General features: G+C 37.3%; 1 protein-coding gene across 10 annotated transcripts in view; it reads right to left on the bottom strand.

The window, feature by feature from the left end:
- Nucleotides 1-470: 470 nt before the first annotated feature.
- LOC149085791 (serine/threonine-protein kinase RIO3) overlaps nucleotides 471-21,731 on the bottom strand; it is a 38,715-nt gene continuing 17,454 nt past the window's right edge. For 3 of the 10 annotated variants that reach the window (XM_089232194.1, XM_089232197.1, XM_089232196.1), the window contains 4 exons: nucleotides 19,446-19,605; nucleotides 16,503-16,673; nucleotides 6,400-6,504; nucleotides 471-676 (listed from right to left, as the gene is read on the bottom strand). In XM_089232194.1, coding sequence (XP_089088320.1) covers nucleotides 626-676; nucleotides 6,400-6,504; nucleotides 16,503-16,673; nucleotides 19,446-19,605 — 487 coding nt within the window. In that variant the 3' untranslated portion in view covers nucleotides 471-625. Of the gene's footprint in view, nucleotides 677-5,335; nucleotides 5,549-6,399; nucleotides 6,505-16,502; nucleotides 16,674-19,445; nucleotides 19,606-21,731 lie in introns of those variants that run through there. The other 7 variants (XM_089232198.1, XM_089232199.1, XM_089232200.1 and 4 more) reach the window with 3 other exon arrangements.

The raw sequence follows: 21,731 nt of genomic DNA, 5'->3' as shown, positions 1-21,731 counted from the left end.
GCATGCACAGTTAAGCAGTAGTATATAATGGCAAATTTCTCACTAATGAATGTTAATAGGGGACGTGTGTACAATGAAAAGAATTCTCGAGCTATGGGTTATGACCCAAACTTTGCAATACAGTAAACGTGACTACTTTACTGCACACCAACTCCGGTCATATATCGTCATATGGCAATTTCCAACCAGTGGAGTTGGGTGGGAAATGAAGGCACTATCTATCAGTAGTCACCCCAGGCTCTGTGAGTACAGAACTTGTTTCTAGCATTCCATGCCCGGACTCAAACCCGTGGACCTTGACAGTAACCTTCATAGTGGAAGACATTTTGCCACTCGGCAAAGTACATGTGACTGAAGGAGTAAAAATATTAAATTCAAGCTGCTTTATTTACTTGAAGGATTTTGTTCCCAAAGCTGAAATATTTCACAAAAGAAACAAAATTATTTATGTATTAAAAATTACACACAAATAAAAAACATTAATACCTTTAATGATGTTCCATAACAAGCCAAGATACAAAACTGGCAGTTTTTTTTATATAATCTCATTCCAAATACTAATTCTTGCTGATTCACACTCAAAACATTTTTTCGAAAACGAAACATTTACTTCGATCTAAAGCTTTCATACTGATGCAGGGGTCCATTGAGTATGCTCGATCTGTGGGGAAAAAAACTGTCATTGATATGAGCTTTAAGTTGCCATCTATTTCAAATGCTAATGCAGTAAATTTCATCCATTCAGACAAGAAAGTTTATACAAATACAATACCACAACAGGCAAAATGCCCAACGAGGTGGCTGGGAAAAAGATGCCCATAAAAATATAGATGTCATATATTTCGAAAATACAGCAACCCCCAATTAAAAATGCAATTAATAAAAATTATAAACAATATATATACACGTGATAAAATATTATACAATGCCCATAAAGAATACTTATGGTTGTCTTATTCTAAGTATGGATAGCTTCTTGATTTACCCCAACATATTTATCGTATTTCTTTTTAAATGTGCCAATTGTGTTACAATTTACTACCTCCGGGGTTAAGCTATTCCATTTATTAACAACCCTATTAGAGAAAAATTCCCTGCGACACCATAACCTTGCATTGTCCCTCACCAATCGATACTGGTGTCCCCTTGTAAAAGCAGTCGATTGACGGTGTACTAAAAGTTCATGGTCCATCCTATCCATCCCATTGAAAATCTTGAACACTTTGATCATATTTCCTTGACACCTGCATTCATCCAATGTAAACATATTCAAAAAATGAAGTCTCTCTTCATAGCTAATTCCCAGTTCACCATAACACGTTGCGACCTATCTCTTAACCACGATTCTATCCAATTCAGCAAGTTGCCCCTAATTCCAATCTCGTGTAAATGCTTCAAGAGTTTACCATGTTGGACCCGATTGAATACCTTCTGGAAATCAAGGTAACATCATCTACATTTTTGCTCTCACCCAAAGCCTTTATCACGTGATCATAGAAGCAAAGGAGGTTAGTTACACATGACTTCCCCTTCCTGAACCCATGCTGATTATCCGACAATACATTATACTCGTCTATCCACTTCACAAACTGCCTTTTGATCATTTTAAAAATTTTCGAGAGGAAGCTCGTCACACTCACTGGACGATAATTAGACACCGCTTCTCTACTACCCTTCTTAAATATCGGAACAACATTAGCAAGTTTCCAATCCCTTGGGACGATACCCTCAGCAACACTACTCCTGTATATCTGTGCGACTGGCTCCAACAATTCATTAGCACATTCCCTGAGGACCCTGGGATAGATATCATCTGGTCCTGGTGCTTTGCTTGCACATACATTTCTTAAAAGATTTAGGACCTCCACATCTTCTACTTGAATATCGTTGAGGGTTTTATCACCCCATGCAACACCCGTACATCGAATATCATTATGTCCATTAAAAACCGACGCGAAAAAGTCATTGAAAGCACTACACATGCCTAAACTGCTCTCTAACCTAGAACCTCCTATCAAGAGGGGGGCCAACTGTCCCCTTACATCCATTATTGACGTATCGAAAAAATGATTTTGGGTCAGAGCCAATGTAATCTGCTAACCTAGATTCAACTTCCTTTTTACTACCCCTTATCACTTTCTTCAACACTCTTCTTTTATCAGTAAACAATGATAGGCCACCTCGTCCACTTTTATACTCTCTGAATGCTCTTTTCTTTTCAAGATAAAGGTTATGCACGCTATCCGTGAACCACAGAGGGTATGATGTACAAACATGCTTTTTTCGAACAAAGGGTATGATGTCATGCAAAACAGAGGACAGCTTCGAACTAAATTCTTCCCATTGACTTACCACCCCTCTACTGATTCCAACCGGTCTTTGGAAACTTCCGCTAACCTTCCTCTCAAAACATCAAAGTTAGTTCTCCGAAAACAAGGAACCAGTCTTTTGTTATCAACCTTACCCGAGGAAAAGTTACAGTGAAATCTGACTATACGATGATCACTGGAAGAAAACTCTTCCCCCACCGAAACATGTTCAACTAGATCCTCAGAACTAGTAAGAACTAAATCCAAAATAGCAGTACCCCTAGTGGCTTCTGATACATGCTGAAACAAAAAAATTTTAAGCACCAACTTAAGAAATTCTCTTTCATACTGATCTCTAGATGAAAGGTTCTCCCAATCAATACCTGGGTAATTGAAATCCCTTAGTATGAGAACCCTCTTACGCTTACACATGCAGGAAATTTCATCATGCAATTTGGCAATCCAATTTTTGATGCTGTGAATGAAGCTGTGAGCCTGAGTGAGCTCACGCAGGCTCACAGCTTCATTCTGATCACGATGTTTGAAGTGAACAGGCATACTTCTTCCGCTGAGCCACCGAGCGTTAAGATTTAGTATTCAACCCAAGTGGGAAACTCGATCAGCGTGACTAGTGGTTAAATTTTCCTCTGAAGACGGCACCCATTGGTGTTGAAATGCATTAGGACTTTTTATTTTTTTTATTTTCGTGTATTTGCCTTATTCGTTGTTGTCTTCTTGGACAAAGTTGATCAACTCTTCCTTCGATTTTTGTCACAGAAAACATGTTGTAGGTGTTTTAATGCTGCTATTTCCTATCAAGGGCTTTGACAAATTATTTAATGTGACCAATTTCTATGCACAATGGCGACATTAGTATTTTTTGGAAATCAGTCATCTGAAATGAGCAAAATGTATTTTGTGAAAATGTTAAGACGGCCAAATAAAGAGAGGCTGTGAATGCGATTATAGCGTTGGATGTTATTGGATTATAACATCTGTAGTTTTTGGTCTTCCTCAAATCAGTTAATTTTTCTTTGCTGTATCTTTGGTTTTGGCAATGGAAGGTAATTTGAAACTTTTGATGATTGATTGGTGATTATTGACAGCATGCTTCGCTGTAGTTTCAATGAAACATGGTCATTTTTCAGTATTAATATATTTTCATGATATTTCCTTACAACTTATACTGAAAATGAAAAGCAGGACCAAGTATGACCACAAAGTATGGGCGAAGATACGGGGGGGGGGGGTCCCCCAGCGTCAAAGTCGGAGTTGACTGATCTAATGTATATATGAATTGACATCATCGTGCCCCCCCCCCCCCAGCAATAATGACCATCCCTCCCCCAGATTTCCAAGTCTATCTCCGCCTATGCCACAAAGATGAAAAGTTTGCTCTCCTGATTGCAAAAGCAAAGTTTAACCAATCATTTAACTATGACGAAATAGCACAATCATCATCAATTTTTGGCACAATTTAAAGAAAACGAATTATTAAACTGAGTGAAATTAGTTGTCCTGGTTAAAACATAAAATTACTGTATTTAGTGCTTTTCAATCATAAGGTATTGGGAAATGTGGTCTACTAACCAAGGACAAAAACCGTGTTAGAATAATGTGATGCCTTATCTCAATCAACTTATCACAGATCTGTGGAACCCAGGTTATTGAAAAACTCAAGCCCTTACTGAGTGATTGATATTAATTTAAAAATTTTGCTGGCACCCAAATTATTTTTCAATCTATCAAGCCCTGCATTTCATTCATCAACCACAAGGAATTTTTTCTGGATTCTTGCTTCTAAATTAACAAACAAGACCATATCAAGGTTAGCTAAAGATTAATTGGTTTCAGTTATAGTCCTCAGACAATGAGATGACACCTACAAAGGAAAGGGTCCCAAGGGGACATTTGCAAAATTTTTGCCACCTGATTCTACTCATTTAAATATACACAACAAATATAAGAAAAATCTGGTGGAATTATGGGTCACTCAAAATAATTGTTATTTTCAATACAAAATTCATCCAGAATGTAAAGATTGATTGTGTATTCCCGTCGCAAGTGACGTAATCTTTCTCATTCAAGACCATCTAGTATTCTCTTGTTAATTTTCTGTGAGTATCGGTTGCAAAAATGTGTTTTTTCGGATTTTGGGCTAATTTAAAATCCTACTGACTGTGAAGTGCGGGGAGTGGTGAGCATCCAATGCTGGGTTTAAGCTGGATAAAAAAATTCCTTTCCAAAAAAGCAAAAATGGGGGAAAGCTTTAGCAAAATGCTACAATGCTAATGTAATGATTGATGGTTGGATGTGTACTTGTTTCGTACTTCCTGTACGCATTTTTGCAAAAGTGGATACTACTTTTTTCCCATTCTACGATTTTCTTTCACATTTTGCGAAAAATGCGACCGTAGCTTAAACCCTGGTCCAATGTAAGTATCGTCATGCACGTTAGTCCGTCCTTCATTAAACATTACACACCACCTTCGCATGTTTCTTTTATTAGTTGTTGTATATCGCCATACACTTCCTTTAATTGACGATGAATTTCTACAGGATTCAATCTTTAAGCAAGAATCGAATAAATCCCCGCACTTCACAGTAGGTGGGATTGTCAATCCAAAAGTTCATTTTAAATTAGCACAAAATCTGCAAAAATAAACTTTTTTGACCAAAACTCACAGAAAACAAAAGAGAATAGTTGAGGACACTAGACAACCTTGAATGACAAAAATCGCAGATTACACAATTGGTTGTTGCTTTCTAGATAGGCCCCATGTATCAATATTCAATATTTTGAATGCCAATAGAAACAAAGGGCTAATCTAAAAATCCTTAAACTCTAGGGTATTATTCAAGCAACACATGATCAGGTACAACACAAAGAAAAAAAAGAAATGAGAACTAACTAGTTTCTAGAAGAGAGAAGATGGAGGAGAAAGTGAAAAGAATTTTTTATATTACCATTCAAGAGTAGCCAAATGTCATTTTTAATAATTTTTTGCAAACTCTAATAATCATACTTTCCTGATAACTTTTTTTGTTTTTGTGTTTCTGGGTGAGATGAATGTTCTTAAAAATTTTTCATAACTTTTTGGAAGCGACACCTTGGTGTTCTTCCCTTGTTAGCTACATCATGCCATGTCACGTTGGACGAGTTTTCTACTTTTAGGTGAAACAATTGTGCAGAAAGAACAGTTCATTTGTGACTGAACTTTTACATTCAGCTTGTCCTTCTGAAAAAGAATAGAATCATCTGATGTGATGTGACGTAGTCAAGTCTAATCTCGCGGCTAAAGGGTTATGCAGGTAAAGAAATAATTTAAATGACTTCAAATTGTGGCACAGTTCCTAGGTACTTAAGTAACACACAACACATTTTTAGATCATTTAAGTGATTTGCAGCACATTTACAGATCACTTAAGTGCCCCATGACACAATAACACTCTGGCACCCTGTTGCATATTTACAGATCACTCAATCTGTCTGTAGCACATTTATGAATCACTTAGGTAACCAGCAGCAGTTTCCAGATCAACAAATAAAGTGGCCTGCCCAAGACATGTTCTCACATCAATGAAATGGCACACACTCCTAAAAGTTGAACACCTTTGCATCAGGCTACGTACAATGTATATTGTTATTTTGTATGTTGTTTTACGGTCGAAGCTTGATTTGACATCCATAAAGCACAACTGATTATTTAAGGATTAATTAATAATATATGATTATTTATTACGTAATACAGGGTTTCTATAGACTATTTTTATTAGTGTTAAAAATTAGGACCTAGCATACAAAAAAGGTTTTCGGCCAAAATGGGAGGGGGAGCTTTGTTAAATTGATGTACTTCAGACAAAAATCCAATATCTTTTTTCCTCACAAAATAAAATGTTGACATCGATTTTGCATAATGGGAATCAGCAATGGTAACCCCTATAGAAACATGCATCTTGGAAAATTAAAGTGAAAGCGTTCACATAACTATGAAAAGATTTCAACATTATATGCTGTCATATATATCAGTAATAAAAGAATGGTACTGATCCAAGAAATATTGGCAGTGAATAAAATACACCAAATTACCTTTTTCGGTTTTTCTTCTCTCAGAACAACATTTTCATAGCCACAAATGTTTGTAAACAGAGCTTCTGGTTTTAACACATCAATGACGCCACGTTTTTCAAAAAACTAAGGATATTGAAGGCAAGAACAAAATTAATTTTCCTCCACTGCAGTGCACAAAGTGTAAACAACATAATGAATGTATCAGTAATTTTGATAAAGCTTGAGAGTTTCATTCATATTATCAATATATTAAAAAGAATCTGATAAAATTTGTTGCATAAGAGATCTACAAGAACAGAGAGGGTGCAATACCTACTATTATATTTCTTTGCCTATATGCCTATTATTTTCAAAAACAATTTTAAAGGCTAGCAGTTCTTACATTATTAATTTTGGTTTAAAAAACAGTCTCCAAGAAATTTAGCAAACACTCTAACAAATACTGATACCTCGACTAACACCTTTTTCAGCTAACAAAGATTTTTTCGCAGTGTTTCTACCTCGGCAAATTGAATACGAGATACACAAATGAGCTGATCGGATTACATAAGAGGACTCCATGGAAAATCTTATTTCGGCTATAATGAATGTGACTTTAGCACAAACTATCTTTGCTAGTCAAAGTATGAATGTATACTGTCCAACCTTTGACCAACCTAGAATGCAACCTTGACCAACGACGATATTAAATTTACATTTTTGTCTATTATTGCTGATGCCCTTTCTCACTGCTACAAGTATGTTCATAGGATGTTGATATTTTTCTTAAGGGCATAATTTGATTCATTTTGCCACAATGTTGGAAAATATCTTCCACTGTTTTGGTTTCGTAAATAGGAAGCATTTCTAAAAATTCTACAAATACAGCGAAACCTGTATGAGACAGAAACCTGTCTTAAATGGAACAGAAATACTCTTGTTGATAATTAATGGGTTTTTTTTTTTCAATTATGGGAAACCTCTTTATGTCTAACATGGAAACAGAAGGCATATTTAGTCTATTTTCAGATAAAAAACCTGCTGAAACAAGGAATTTTTGTCCTTTGAATAGGAAAAAATTAAGTCACTGATTTCTCCTTTTGTTAGGGAACTCTTTCACTTCTTGGAAAAATTATGAATGCTTACTGTTGTATTTGAACCGGTTCTGGATGTAAGGGATTGGGTTTTGATGAAAGCAAAGATTTTACTAGCTAAAATTTAGAAAAGGCCTGTTTACGAAGGTTTTTTAACAACTGGCTGTTGCGAAGATATATTTTGGAAAGAGAGAAAATTCAACTGCCCCTGCAGGGAATCAAACCCACATCCTTTCACTTTCCGGGTGAACGCCCTAGACTACAGAGGCACAGAATCTCTCAATTTTTCCTTGGAGCTTGTGTACACTGAAAAGGACCGTACATGGATGGCCGGACCAAGCTCACAACTGCTGACGCTGCCACCAGATGGCGACTTATACAAGGATGACGTCACTCTCAACTACCATACGAAGGTTTTTTAACAACTGGCCATAATAAATATATCTTCGCAACAGCCTATCCATCCCAATTAGAGATATATCCAGACTGGAACCTACGGACTCGCCGCCGCCGGTCGTTCACTGCCACCCACTGACTCGTCGCTGAACGTTCTTCTCTGCTGACCGGATTCTACGATCGTTCATTGCTGCCTATCGGACCCTACGACCTCGTCGCCATCAACCAGACCTACAGACTCGCCGCCATCGCTGGCTCGTCACTGCTAATCGGGTTCTAGGGTTTCTTCGTTATCAACTGGACCCTACAGACTCGTTACTACCTGTCAAGAGGACTAAATGTTTGTGGACTTATCTCGACCCCTTCGAATTCCCAGACTCGTGAAGGTGATTAACTTTTCAGTTCAGTATTCTTTGTTAGAAAACCTAATAAATTATTTGTTCATTGTCAATGTGTCTTTGCCTGGTCACTTGCAGCGATGCAAAGAAAACGTTGCATTTAAATTGGAGGCACTGGTAGGATGCATCGCTTTGACCAGAGATATAACTTTTTGACATTTGAACAAGTTGAGTTATGAGTAATCAAGATTCCTTGTTAGATTTCTATGGTTTGCCCAGTTTTGCTAGTGTTCATGACTTGCGTGGTTCTGCCATAGACTAAAGATATAAATAGACAGCGCACGCTATTCATAAAACTTGTCGAACATGAAGAAAAGATGAGCAGTATTGTCGGGGAAAGAACAGGTTCTGTGCTATTACATTTGGCTCATTTTCGCAGAACCTAGTGATTTCATGTTAACGCAAGGATGTTGCTGTAACGAAATTTGACTCGATCGAGTTGATGGAAACTTTCCTTCATTTGTTCAATGAATTTCATTCATTCTTTTGTAAAATATTTAGGGAATGTGGGATTTGAAGAAAAAAAAATCAACTCTATATAATATAAAAACATATTTAAAAACGAAATTGTTTTATTTTCCAAAAGGAATAATTCCTAATAATTTCAGACTTTTGTGAGTTTTTAAATCTTATTATATATATAACCTATCTCTTATATATACAGCCTATTTCATTTATATTTTTAAATATTCTCTTCTCATTCACTTTGTCACTTTTAATTTCGAAAATTTATTTTAACTAGGAATTATTAAAACATAAAAATTATCTTCCAAGAACATTAAAATTACTTTAATCATACATTTCTTTTGAGTATATAATTATAATGCATCATATTATGTTATGTAATGTAACACATTCACATTCGTACCATATTCATAGTCATGAAATATTTAAATAATAAGTAAAAGTTTCATTTCCAACATTTTCTTGAAAAACCTTTTATAACCTTATCACACAAAAATGTAAACACTTACATAATATTTCAGGAATAAAATGAATTTTTAAAGAAAATTGCAATACCTCATCGTTAGTACTTTTCTAAATTATAAGAAATGAAATTTCGTGTAGCGTGTATATGTAATAATTTAGAGTACTTAAATGTATGTTACATGTGACATATGTGTAACCTCTTCGCTACAGAAGTATACATATGTGAATCTTCATTTTTTTTAGGCATTAAGTAGTTTTTAGAATGATTCTTTCTTCAAGTTAACATCTGAGGTACACATAGTGACTTCAGATCTTAACTCAGATTGTCCTAATAAAGATATTGACTGAAATTAATTAATCAATTAATTGATTTTTCTTATTTGAGGGTAATTTCACACATACGACAAACACAAATTAATCAATAAAAAAATTTCTTTTCTGTAATAGTTTTCTCTCAGGCGTGAAGAGAGGTAAAAATACCATTTTTAGAGGTAGTTATACATTTTTATGCAAAACTGCCATTGTCTAGAGCATAGTTTCCCAACCTTTTTTGTCCCATCGCTCCCTTCTTCAGAAATGTTTTTCTCCCAACGCAATCTCACCCATAGGATCCTATGTTATATCCATAGCTTCTACCGCCCCCCCCCCCCCGGAACTTTCCATCGCCCCAAGGGGGCGTTAGCGCCCATGTTGGGAATCACTGGTCTAGAGGGTGCGTTTTCATTACATCCTATTTAAATAAAATATGTCATAAATTCCTCATTCTGAAAAGCATATTTTCTTCAAGTTGAGCGAAACTCGAATAAACTCACTAGCTCGCCAAATCTTGCGGAGACGTATATTTCAGTTAAAAGTTAATAAAACTCATTACTTCAATCATTTATTACCAAAAATTCTATTAAAACATTTAATAATGGCTCATGACATTTGAATTTTACAAAACTTGGAACTTTAATTGAATTAAATCCAAAATGGAATCGTTAAAAACTGAGACTACATCAGAAATCCATTAAATCGTCAATTTAATATTCCAATTTTTAATTTATAAGAAGGGGAATAAGCAAAAAAGTATTCCCTTGTGAAAGGATACTGGTCCCCCGTTCCTAAACTGTTCAGAACATCCGAAAGCTGCGCAAGTGTTGACCATTCTAATCAAAAATAAGACAGCACGTGTAGATCGTCATACGAATAGCCATAAGGAAAGCATTGCCAGCGAGATTCTCTGACCAGCCTTTTGACCGGAGTTACGTGACTCCGGATCTTTGCTTCACATTGTAACCCCACGTGCGCGCTCTATATTATTCTTACTCTGTGGGTCCTGCTGTAGGAGAGCAAAGTGTTGAGCCGTTTAGAACACGCCCTATGTTACCCTAGGGAACCCTAAGTTACATTTTTCAGGTGAGGGATCGGTAATAGATTTCTTGAATAGTTGTGAAAGCCTTTTTCGAGTGGCTAATATTCTTAAAAATAAGGTGGACTTTGCCGTAACTGCATTAGAAGGTCGTGCGTTGGAATGGTGGAATCGAATTGGGAAACGAGAGTTGAACTCTGGGAGTGAGCTAGATTACTGGAAGAGTTTCCGTGATCTTTTAATAGAAACATTTTCGGAGTTCAGATCAGGAGTACAGTTAGCACAAACCCTTTTTTCTCGTAAATATGTTTCGGGAGATGTCGAAAAGTTCGTGTTGCGAACAGTTGAACTGTATTTTCAGTTTGATCCTAAAATTTCGGATTTGCGAGGTTGTAGAATTAGTTTCGTTGTAATTACCGGAAGAGTACTGTAATTTATTAAATGTGAAAGGTCCCAAAAAAATTCAAGAACTTTTTCTACTGTTGAGAGATTTGAATGCTAAAAGGTCAGTTGGTACAAATAGAGTAGCTCGTAAACCACAAGAGACTGTGAAACAAATTCGTTGTTTTTCCTGCAATGAAATTAGACATTTTAGTAGAAATTGTTCACATAAATTAGGAGTCTTAGGTCGGAAAACCCTGTGTCGGGTGTGGTAAGCGGGGAAACGCATCCGAAGTTGACAAATGATTTTCTTCGTCCTGTAGTGGTCCTCAATGGTTATGCGTGTAAGGGGATTATCGATACAGCTGCGGATATTTCGATTGTCGATTCCAGGGTTGCAGCGGTGTTGGTGTCCAAAGGTGCGACATTGGAACTGTGGCAGGGCTATGAATTTATTTCAGTGCTTGGACAAAAATGTCGACCAAGGGGTTTACTTCCTGTCAAAATTGAGATTAAAGGAATCGTTTTGAGGACCAAAACTGCCGTTTTGCCAGGAGCTACAGAAAACTTGTTAATTGGCAAAGATATTTTGAACTTATTTGAATTAGTTCTTGATTTTTGGTATTGTGAGTTACGTGGTGGCTTGCTTCAGTATAAAGGAAATGTACAATGGGATAAAATGAAAGCATTTGTTCAGCAGTCTGATTTGGCGGGTCCTCAAAAAAAACTGGTTCAGGACTTGCTGGAAACCTATTCCGATTTGTTTCGTGATTTACCAGGAAAAACGAATGTTGTCGAACATCGTATAGTGACACGTGGATCTCCAGTGTTTATACCCCCTTTGAAGTTGCTGAAATATAAACAAGACATTTTGGAGAAAGAGGTTCAGGAGATGTTAAGAAAATAACATTATTGAGCCTGCGTCTACTGGATGGAGTTCCCCAGCTTTTTTGGTGCCTTGAGGCGAGTGGAGATTCATGGTAGTCTATTCCCGGGTGAATAAGGTGACAACTGGATCGATATCCCCTACCCCGGATAGAGGAGATAATTCAAGGAATAGGTTCGTCCCAGTACGTGACTACCTTAGATCTTTGTTCTGGGTACTGGCAGGTCGGAGTGGCGTATTAGGACAGAAATAAATCTGCTTTCGTTACGAAAACCGGATGTACAGATTTTGTTATTCCCTTTGGACTAAATAATGCACCAGTGACGTTTCAAAGAATGATGGCGCGTGTTTTGGGCCATCTTGTTGGACATTGTTGTGAATTCTATTTAGATGATGTGGTGATTTATTCCGCTACCTTTGAAGCCCACCTACAGAATTTAAAAGAAGTGTTTTCCTGTTTGTTAGCAGCTGGTTTGACGTTGAAGGTGGAGAAATGTTCATTACAGAAAAAAACGTTGGATTATCTCGGGATGAGATTGACTGAACGAGGTTGGGAGGTACAGCCTTCGAAAATACAAGCTGTGCAGGAAATGCCGCCTTCTAGGACAATTAAACAGTTACAACGCTACCGAGGGATGTCTGGGTGGTATAGGCAGTTCGTTCCGCATTTTTCTCAAATTGCTGCCCCATTGTGCGAATTACTTAAGAAAAACAAAAAATTTTGAAGGAAATGCATGACTCTGCTTTTGCGGGGAAAGGGGGTGGCAAAAACCTCTGCTAGGTGCTCAGCACGTGTGTTTTGGCCGAAAATGCATCACGACGTCAAACAATACGTGTTGAGCTGCCCCGTTTGCCAAAAATGCAAGTATTCCAACCGTAGAGGCTGGGGAGAAATACAGTCTACTGTCATGCACTTTCCTGGCGAGTTGGTCGGTGTAGATACGATAGGAAAGGGTCCCGTCTCCAGTAGTGGTAATGTCCACCTTCTTGTGGTTGTAGATTATTACTCGAAGTGGGTAGAAATGTACCCTTTGCGAAAAGCTACTGCTTCAGTGATTGCTAAGAAACTGGTGTACGAATATTGTATCCGTTATGGGTTTCTGAAGATGTTAGTCTTGGATAATGGCAGTTGTTTTGTCTCTTCATTATTGCGAGAAATGTGTAAAGCTATGTCGATTAATCAACGTTATACTACTCCATACCATCCTCAAGGGAATTTAACGGAGCGAATGAATAAAAATATCAAGCAAATGATGACATGCTATATTGAAGACAAACATAAGCATTGGGATAAGAATTTATCTTTTTATCTTTTTTTGGGTTGGCGCTTCGTACAGCTGTTTCAGAGACAACCGGTGAGACACCAGCAAAATTGTTCATGGGAAGGAAATTGGCGATGCCCTTCGATTGGGCAATGAAAACACCGATTTGGGAAAAAGCTGAACTGCCTGTGCGGTTGATAGAGAAGTGTGAAAAAGGCACAACACTGTCAAAAACTTTACTATGATAAAAGTAGGCATTTGAATGGTTTCCGCAAAAGTGACAGGGTTCTTGCTCGAACACATTATCAATCTTCGGCTGCTGAAGGCATTACTGCGAAATTGATGCCAAAATGGAGAGGGCCCTTTATAGTGTGTCGCAAAGTAACTCCTGTTGTTTATGAACTTTAGGATCTGGAGAAAGCTGTCATTATTGGAAGAATAAATACCTGTGATCTAAAAACTTTTCGTGAAAGATTATCAGAAAGTGTTTCTGTTCGGGAACCGGTCTCTGAGAAAATTAATCGGAAGCCTGAAGGAGTTGTATTGGAGAGTAATGAAGTTGTGTTAACGGAATCTGACCCTCCCGATCAAGGTGTACTGAAATCGCCTCAGGCTCAGTTTGACTCTTCCGGTGGGGGTCTGTTAGAAAGACCCTTGAAAATGGGTTGGAAAAGAGAAATGATTCCTCGAAAGGATGGGAACAGGACTGATATTTACTACTATTCTCTAGGTGGTCAAAAATTTCGTAGTGGCAAAGAAGTAGGACGTTACTTAAAGTTCCAAGGTGTAGCTCTCGCTAAGGAAAACTTTAATTTCAATGGTCAAATAACTGTTCCAGGCAGTGATATTCGCGAGGAGCATTCGTGACTTCTGAACAAGTTCCACATGTTTAGGAGGAGGGGGGGGGGGGAATGTGACGATCTCCGATCCGAGATCGCACAACAATCCTAGATTGTACGTCTCCCGGGAGTGATGTCATCTTCCTCACGTAGACGTACGTTTTTCGGCTACGTCACTGCACTAGTGCGGAGGGAATTTCTTCCTGGTATGCAAATAAGCCTAGATGGCGCTTGGAGCACTTTAACTTGTATAAGAAAGCGTAGCTCCTTCTTACTTGCTGCGTTTGTGATTTGCTTGCGGGTGAGCACTGCTGGTGTGCTAAGAGTTCTCCATATTGCCAAAGCGATCTGCCAAATCATTGGTGAGGTCTCTGAAAAATAATGATTGAACTTCCCCCTTCACTGAGGGTCACCTCTACCAGAAGTTACCTATGCCGAGTTGTCTAATACTCTTCTCAATCTGCTACGCTGGGCCAACCTACCGTTCTTGAACGCTCTTGCTTAGTCATCATCTGATGAACTAAATCCAACACCGGGAGTCTACGCATCCATTGCCACCGACTGGAACCTATGGACTCATCGCCGCCGGTCGTTCACTGCCACCCACCGGTACCCATGGACTCATCGTCAATCGCTCATCTATGTCGACCGGGATACTACGGACTCGTCGCCTATCGTTCTTCTCTGCTGACCGGATTCTATACGATCGTTCACCGATGCCCATCGCACCCCACGACCTCGCCGCCGCCGGACTCATCGCCGTCGACTGTTCGTCACTGCTAATCGAATTTCAAGGTTTCTTCGTTATCAACCGGACCCTACGGACTCGTTAATACCTGTCAAGAGAACTGAATGTTTGTGGACTTTGATATCCCTTCGAATTCCCAGACTCGTGAAGGTGATTAACTTTTCAGTTCAGTATTCTTTGTTAGAAAACCTAATAAATTATTTGTTCATTGTCAATGTGTCTTTGCCTCGTCACTTGCAGCAATGCATACAAAAACCCTTAATGCAAAGAAAACATTGCAGGCTCAAAGAAAACATAAATCCGTAGGAGTAAGAGGGGGTGGAGATCTCTTCTGAACAGCACGTTGCAAGGCATCCCAGATATGTTCAATACTGTTCATGTCTGGGGATTTTGGTGGCCAGCGGAAGTGTCTAAAGTCATAAGAGTGTTCCTGGAGCCACTTTGTAGCAATTCTGGACGTGTGGGGTGTCGCATTGTCCTGCTGAAATTGTCCAAGTCCATCGGAATGCACAATGGACATGAATGGGTACAGGTGATCAGACAGGATGCTTACGTACCTGTCACCTGTCAGAGTCGTATCTAGACGTATCAGCGGTCCCATATCATGCCAACTGCACACGCCCCATACCATCACAGAGCCTCCGTCAGCATGAACAGTCCCCTGTTGACATTTAGGGTCCATGGATTCATGAGGTTGTCTCCATACCCATACACGTCCATCAGCTCGAAGCAATTGGAACCGAGACTCGTCAGACCAGGCAACGTGTTTCCAGTCCTCAACAGTCCAATGTCGGTGTTGTCTGGCCCAGGCGAGGCATAAAGCTGTGTGTCGTGCAGTCATCAAGGGTACACGAGTGGACCTCAGGCGCCGAAAGCCCCTATCGATGATTGTTTCGTTGAATGGTTCGCACGCTGACACTTGTTGATGGCCCAGCATTGAAATCTGCACTAATTTGCGGAAGGGTTGCACGTCTGTCCAGTTTAATGATTCTCGTCAGTCGTCATTGGTCCCGTTCTTGCATGATTTCAGAGATGCTACGTCCCATCTCTCGTGCGCCGACTATAACACCACGTTCAAACTCACTTAAATCTCGATAACCTGCCATTGTAGCAGCAGTAACCGATCTAACAACTATGCCAGACACTTGTTGTGTGATATAGGCGTTGCCAACTGCAGCGCTGTACTCTGATTGGTTCCATATCTCTTTATTTGCATACCAGTTTTTTTTGGCTCTTCAGTTTATATATATATATATATACAAACACATTCTAAAACAGATACTGAATTAAAAACCAAATGTATTAAAAAATTAAAACATTTCAAAAGCCAGAGTATAGTGTCAAAGGCATCTGTATACACATAACTAGAAATTATAAAATTAGAAGAAAAATTAAATGAAAAAATACAAAAATAAATGGAATAATGAGGAGGTTGTTCTCAACGGCCATTGATGGTAAATTTATGCCTATTCTTGGCTTGCCATCATTAGAAACATTTTTGCTGTTTGGAACAATGTGGGGGGCTCCCCCTTGAGAACAACCTCCTCATTGTTCCATTTATTTTTGGATTTTTTCATCTTTTCATTTTTCTTCTAATTTTATTATATATGGTATCTTTTGTGATGTACCTCATTGTGTGGGACAGGTTCTATATGAATCACCCTGTACATAAATTGTATTCTGCCCAATATACAGTGAAAATCCTACATCCCAATGCACTTGTCATAGTGTTAGATACATTCTATCTCTATTATGATAAATCCTCTATTGATACATTTTATTGTCCCTTGAATATCATTATACAGAAATTTTTACTTTATTGTTAAACAAAAATGACAAAAGCCTCAGCTCACTTACGTTGCAAATGTTCTTGCAGTCCCTGAGTAGAAATTCAAGAGCTCTAGAATGTGTCACTTCTACAGCCTGACTGACATCTATGACCCACACTTTACCATCATGCCAAAGCAGATTATATTCGCTCAAATCTGCATGAACTAGCTGACATTCACTGTAAAGCGTTTTCATTATCTAGCCAAAGAAGAAATAGCAAAATTTAAAAGATGTAAGAGGGACACAAATAAAGGTATAAAACCAGAGGATTGCAATTTGACATTCCACATCCTTCCATCAAGCATATCAAAATAAAATAAAAGCAATGAGTCAGACAGAAATAGAAAGCCTAATATTCATTTCAATCAAATTACAGTTGATTTCCATTTTAATGAATAACACTATAGCGAAAATCTCATTTTAATGAAAACTTTTCTAACCCCCCCCCCCCAGATAAGTTTACATAGTAACAAAAAAAAAAAATGGAATTCCTTTATAATGACAGTTTGTTATAATGAAGTGATTTTTCCGGTCTCTTGGAGTTTGTATAACACGTGTCGCCTGGAAGTCGAGTCGTTAGGGAGCTAACTTCTCACTGTGCAGGTCTGGGTTCGAATCCCGGTTCGGGCATGGATGTTTACTAACACTAACAAATTCCCTGGATGGATCATGCTAATCCCTTGGGAATATGTGAGGATGTCATTATTTTAAAAAAAGGATTCGACTGTACCTCAGTCCTACGCAAAACTCTGAATTTTACTTTTCTTAGCCTTAACTGTTTATTTTAAACTATGAAACCACCTAAAATTTGTTTTGGTCGACATATGATTATGAATAAATTGGAAACAATGTAAGTGCCAAAAAATTTTAAACACTGTTCATGTCAAAGTGCCAAATGAACAATGCTTTATAATGTGGTAAATGTGAAAAGTGACTGATAGAGAGTGCAGGGGGTGGCAAACTTCTCACTGTTCAAGGACCAACATAATGGTCAGCGGCTGTGTCGTGGGCCACACCAGGGTCAATGTTCCAGTGTATAAGGCTCACAAGTAAAATTACCCAGAAAACTTGTATATTTGTGTCCTCCATAAGGGGGGGTCTGTGCAGACTTTTTTGTAGAGTGCTGTGAAAATTTTCCTTATTTTGTGAAAAGGACCATCAATTTAGTGAAAAATAAAAAATTTTGGGGGAAGAAAAATAATCTAGTTGAATAATCACAAAGGGAATGAAAGGTCAAATTTATGATTTCATTAATTTTTATCTTGTGAAGGGTCCAAAATTTTGGGAAGGTCAGGAAAGTAGACCCAAATTTCAGCTGGACAGACTGCTGAATATGGTGAACAACAGACAATTTAGTCATTAAAATTTTACCCTGGGCTCCACTTCTTCATAAACTGATACATATCCATCACTCATCTGGTTCCCAGCTAGTAGATGGAATGGATCAAAAATTACTGTCTCTTTTGCTATTCAATATTACAACATCCATTTGTCCATTTAATATTACATCCACTTGTCCATTTAATATTACATCCACTTGTCCATTTAATATTACATCCACTTGTCCATTTAATATTACATCCACTTGTCCATTTAATATTACATCCACTTGTCCATTTAATATTACATCCACTTGTCCATTTAATATTACATCAACTTGTCCATTTAATATTACATCCACTTGTCCATTTAATATTACATCCACTTGTCCATTTAATATTACATCCACTTGTCCATTCAATATTACACCCATAGTTTGAATTTTACTCTTTTATATTTTTCTGCAATTATATTTATCTCTTACTCCTGATTTGGCAATCAGTGAGGTCAAATAGATGCTGAAGGAATTGATTCAAATACAGGTAGACTTTGAAAGGAGTTTTATTATTGTGATGGGAAGTGTGCAAAAGATAGTATTGACTATCCAGAATGGATAAACACATGAACATTCCAAGAAGCAGACTACCTGTAGACAGTGCCTAACTAGCCATTATTGTGCAAGAATTCACATTTAGGCCCAGAATGGTCCATTTAGGCCCTTCTGTGCCTCCCTTCCAAGTGGGTCGTGTGCGGGTGCACCTGTTTAGTTACGCCAATGCCTGTAGATGTGAAAGAATGCACCATTACCTGTTGCACCAGTATGTCCATGAGATTACGCGGCACCAAATTTGATACATGCATTTCTATTACTTGAGTTACCTTCTTGGAACAGAATATCAGTTTTTTTGGTTTGAGAAAGTGTTAGTCTTTTACTTCAACATGGAATGCCACTAATCTGCTACATCGAAATTTAGAGATGACTACTTTGGTTTTCAACAAAAAATCATAGTGTATAGGTGTGGAACTCACTTGTTCAACAGCACAATATAAACCTGACAATACCCTGACACATTTTTGCTTTTTGGAATTATTGGGGTCTTAGTAGCCTATATAGCTGGTTGTAATTTCAGGGCGTTATTGTGAGTTGGCATCCACTTCAAAAAAGTTTGTCACTGTGAGCAAAACACCAAATATGTATTCGTGTACAAATACAGAGGTCACAAATAGGCAACTTGCCCAATGTGGTAACAGACAGAAATGGGGCAAAAATGAAATAAACTTATTTTAAATTAAATCATTTAAATGAGATTTCCCAACATTTCCGCTTTTGGCACTTACCACATGAACCACTTTTAGTCTCAAATTACAACCAAATGTTAACAAGATTCCAGGTCCCTGTAATAATTTCATTTAGCTAAGTGTAATTTTTAAACAATATTGTCAGCATCTCCAGGACAGAAGGGATTAAATTGATTTACAAATGTGATAATCAATGGTTAATGCCATCAAGTGCAACTCCATATGCTCTACATAAAAAAAGGAGATCCTCTTAATGCTTACTTATTTCAAGAATTCAATGATATATTTTTTTACAATTGAAGAGATAAGTGCATGAAAAATTTGGTTTTCCAAAAAATAACAAATACTAACTTCCAGCGTCTGTTCATACATGATAGTCATCTCTTCAAAGGGTACAGTCACTTCCTTAAGCTTAGGTGCAGGAATCATGTTTGAGCCTATAAATGACATCACAAGGATATGTTTTTTCAAGGCTACCACATCAGGACAAGGAATGTTTGCTTTTTTTATCCTTTAAAGAGAAACCGGTAAAATACATATTCTAGTCAGATAAACATGATCATAAGCAATGCATGCAGGTATTAAAGTACAGTAAAACCTCTCTTTTTCGGACACCAACAGGACAAAAGAAAATTGTCTGTAAAAGAGGAGTAACCGTGATCATATGCATACTTTCATTACACACACACAGAAATTATTATTGGGCCGTAAACGACGGGGTCACCTAATCTGAGGTGTCCATTTAAGAGTGGTTTTACTGTATTTTTTGTAGTTTTAAAAGAAACATACAGGAATAAAAAAAGGTAAAAACGTGATGTTTTAGAAAACGCACAGATTAGAAAAACTAAAAGCCTCATAAAATCACAGATAATGACACATGAAATTTTCTATCTGCAGCTTAAATTCTTGAATTTAATTCTTTCGAGTTTAGAAATCACATTTTTCAGCTAACTTCTTGATAGAATGACATATTCACTCACACAGTCTATATTTTTTAGGGCGTAAAAAAATGATATACAACATACATACTCAATTCCAGGTCTGTGAGCTAAATCAAGGGACCTACCATCTTCAAAAGCTTTTTCAAGAATAATTCAAGAGACAAGGACAGAATCCCACTGATCGTTTTATGAACAATGATGAAGACGAACTACTAAACCGCACATGTATCTTGTCCTTATTCTTCTGCGGAACTTCTAACAAATTGGTACATGTATGTAAAAATGTCCTTTTTACTTGTTAATACAAGATTCCTCGAAAAACTATTCATATTTTTGGAGATGATTATAAGGAAGAAAATTCATTTCTGAGAGAGACCGGGGTTCATGTTTCTATGGAGGCAAAGATGGATTTTCTCCCTTGAGATCATCATCTCCAAAAATATAACCAGTCTTTCAAGGAATCTTAAATTGTTGTTTTTAAATCTTACATGTTAGAATGTGTGCGTCTGTCTTGTGAATTCAATGTGAAGTTTGTGTAATTCTTGTAATAGTGCAACCATCTATTTTTCACACTATGATTAAGTGTAATGATTGAAGATTTGTACAATTGTAAGCCAGCTGCTCTCTCTGTGATGAGACTTTTCAATGGTAAGATTGGATCACATTCATGCCTCCAAGTTAGGACATGAAAAATAAACTGGTGTCAATCTGTGAGAATTATGCTTGAGACCACATGACAGTAAGGAAAAAAATTTATTTAGGGGAAAAATTTTCCTTTCACCTGGCCAATCATTTGCAAACATTTAAGTTTTTTTTTTTTTTTGGTGGTGCTGACACATCACATTCTTCTTACTTCAGTGTTATTACTGTAGTACACTTACGAATATCAGAGGATTATGCACAGGTTTAAAGTGAATTTTACAGTTAAATACACATTTAAGTATAAATTTCATTACTAGTCATGATATTTTAGCAAAGTTATGTAAATGCACCAGGATTCCTAAAAAAGTGCAAAATAATTGGGGAATCGTGTTCAGATATACAAATTTTTTTTACTATGTTTGCTATTGTTTGAAATCAATATTCAAGTCTTTTTTCTTGTTCCTTTTTGAACAATTATGATGGAAGGTGTTGCCAATGTTTGTAATGGACCATTGGCCTATATGAAAATAAATGTTTTATTTGAATTGGAATTGTTTTCGCTTCCTCAAAAACTTTGATTATTCCCATATAGAGAAGTAGTTTTTTCAGTGGTCAGTTAAAATTATTCAGTTTTCTGGAACGCAAAGTTATTACTCAATCACCATCACCAATTGTAATTGATAGAGGCTAACAGTTTTGAGAATTTAACGGATACTGTCTCATTTTTCATTCATATTTTCCTTCCTACGGGATACCTATATGCCATACGACCATTTGCAACAATTTCACAACTTTCCTTCATATGAGAACATTTTAATGCAAATTTAAAACCAAGTAAGATTGACTGCAAACTGCTGAATGAGTTCTTTATTTGGTTAGCGAAAAAAACAATCGCTTGTTTCTTTCACAAGAAAAATTACTTCCTGTATAATAAAATTGTATTATTTGATGTTTTGCTATTGTAGTGTTATTGTTCAAGAATATAAAATAAATGAATTTTTCCTAAATGCAACACCATCGGAAGTGCGAAATACCATAATCCGAATCTCGTTCA

Source organism: Pholcus phalangioides, unplaced genomic scaffold (genome assembly GCF_987345545.1).
Source record: "Pholcus phalangioides strain wild (caught in Gottingen) unplaced genomic scaffold, Ppha-v1.0 ptg000005l_1, whole genome shotgun sequence".
Taxonomy (NCBI): Eukaryota; Metazoa; Arthropoda; class Arachnida; order Araneae; family Pholcidae; genus Pholcus; species Pholcus phalangioides.
Note: the sequence above shows the minus strand (reverse complement) of the source record. Positions and strands in the feature narration are given on the sequence as shown.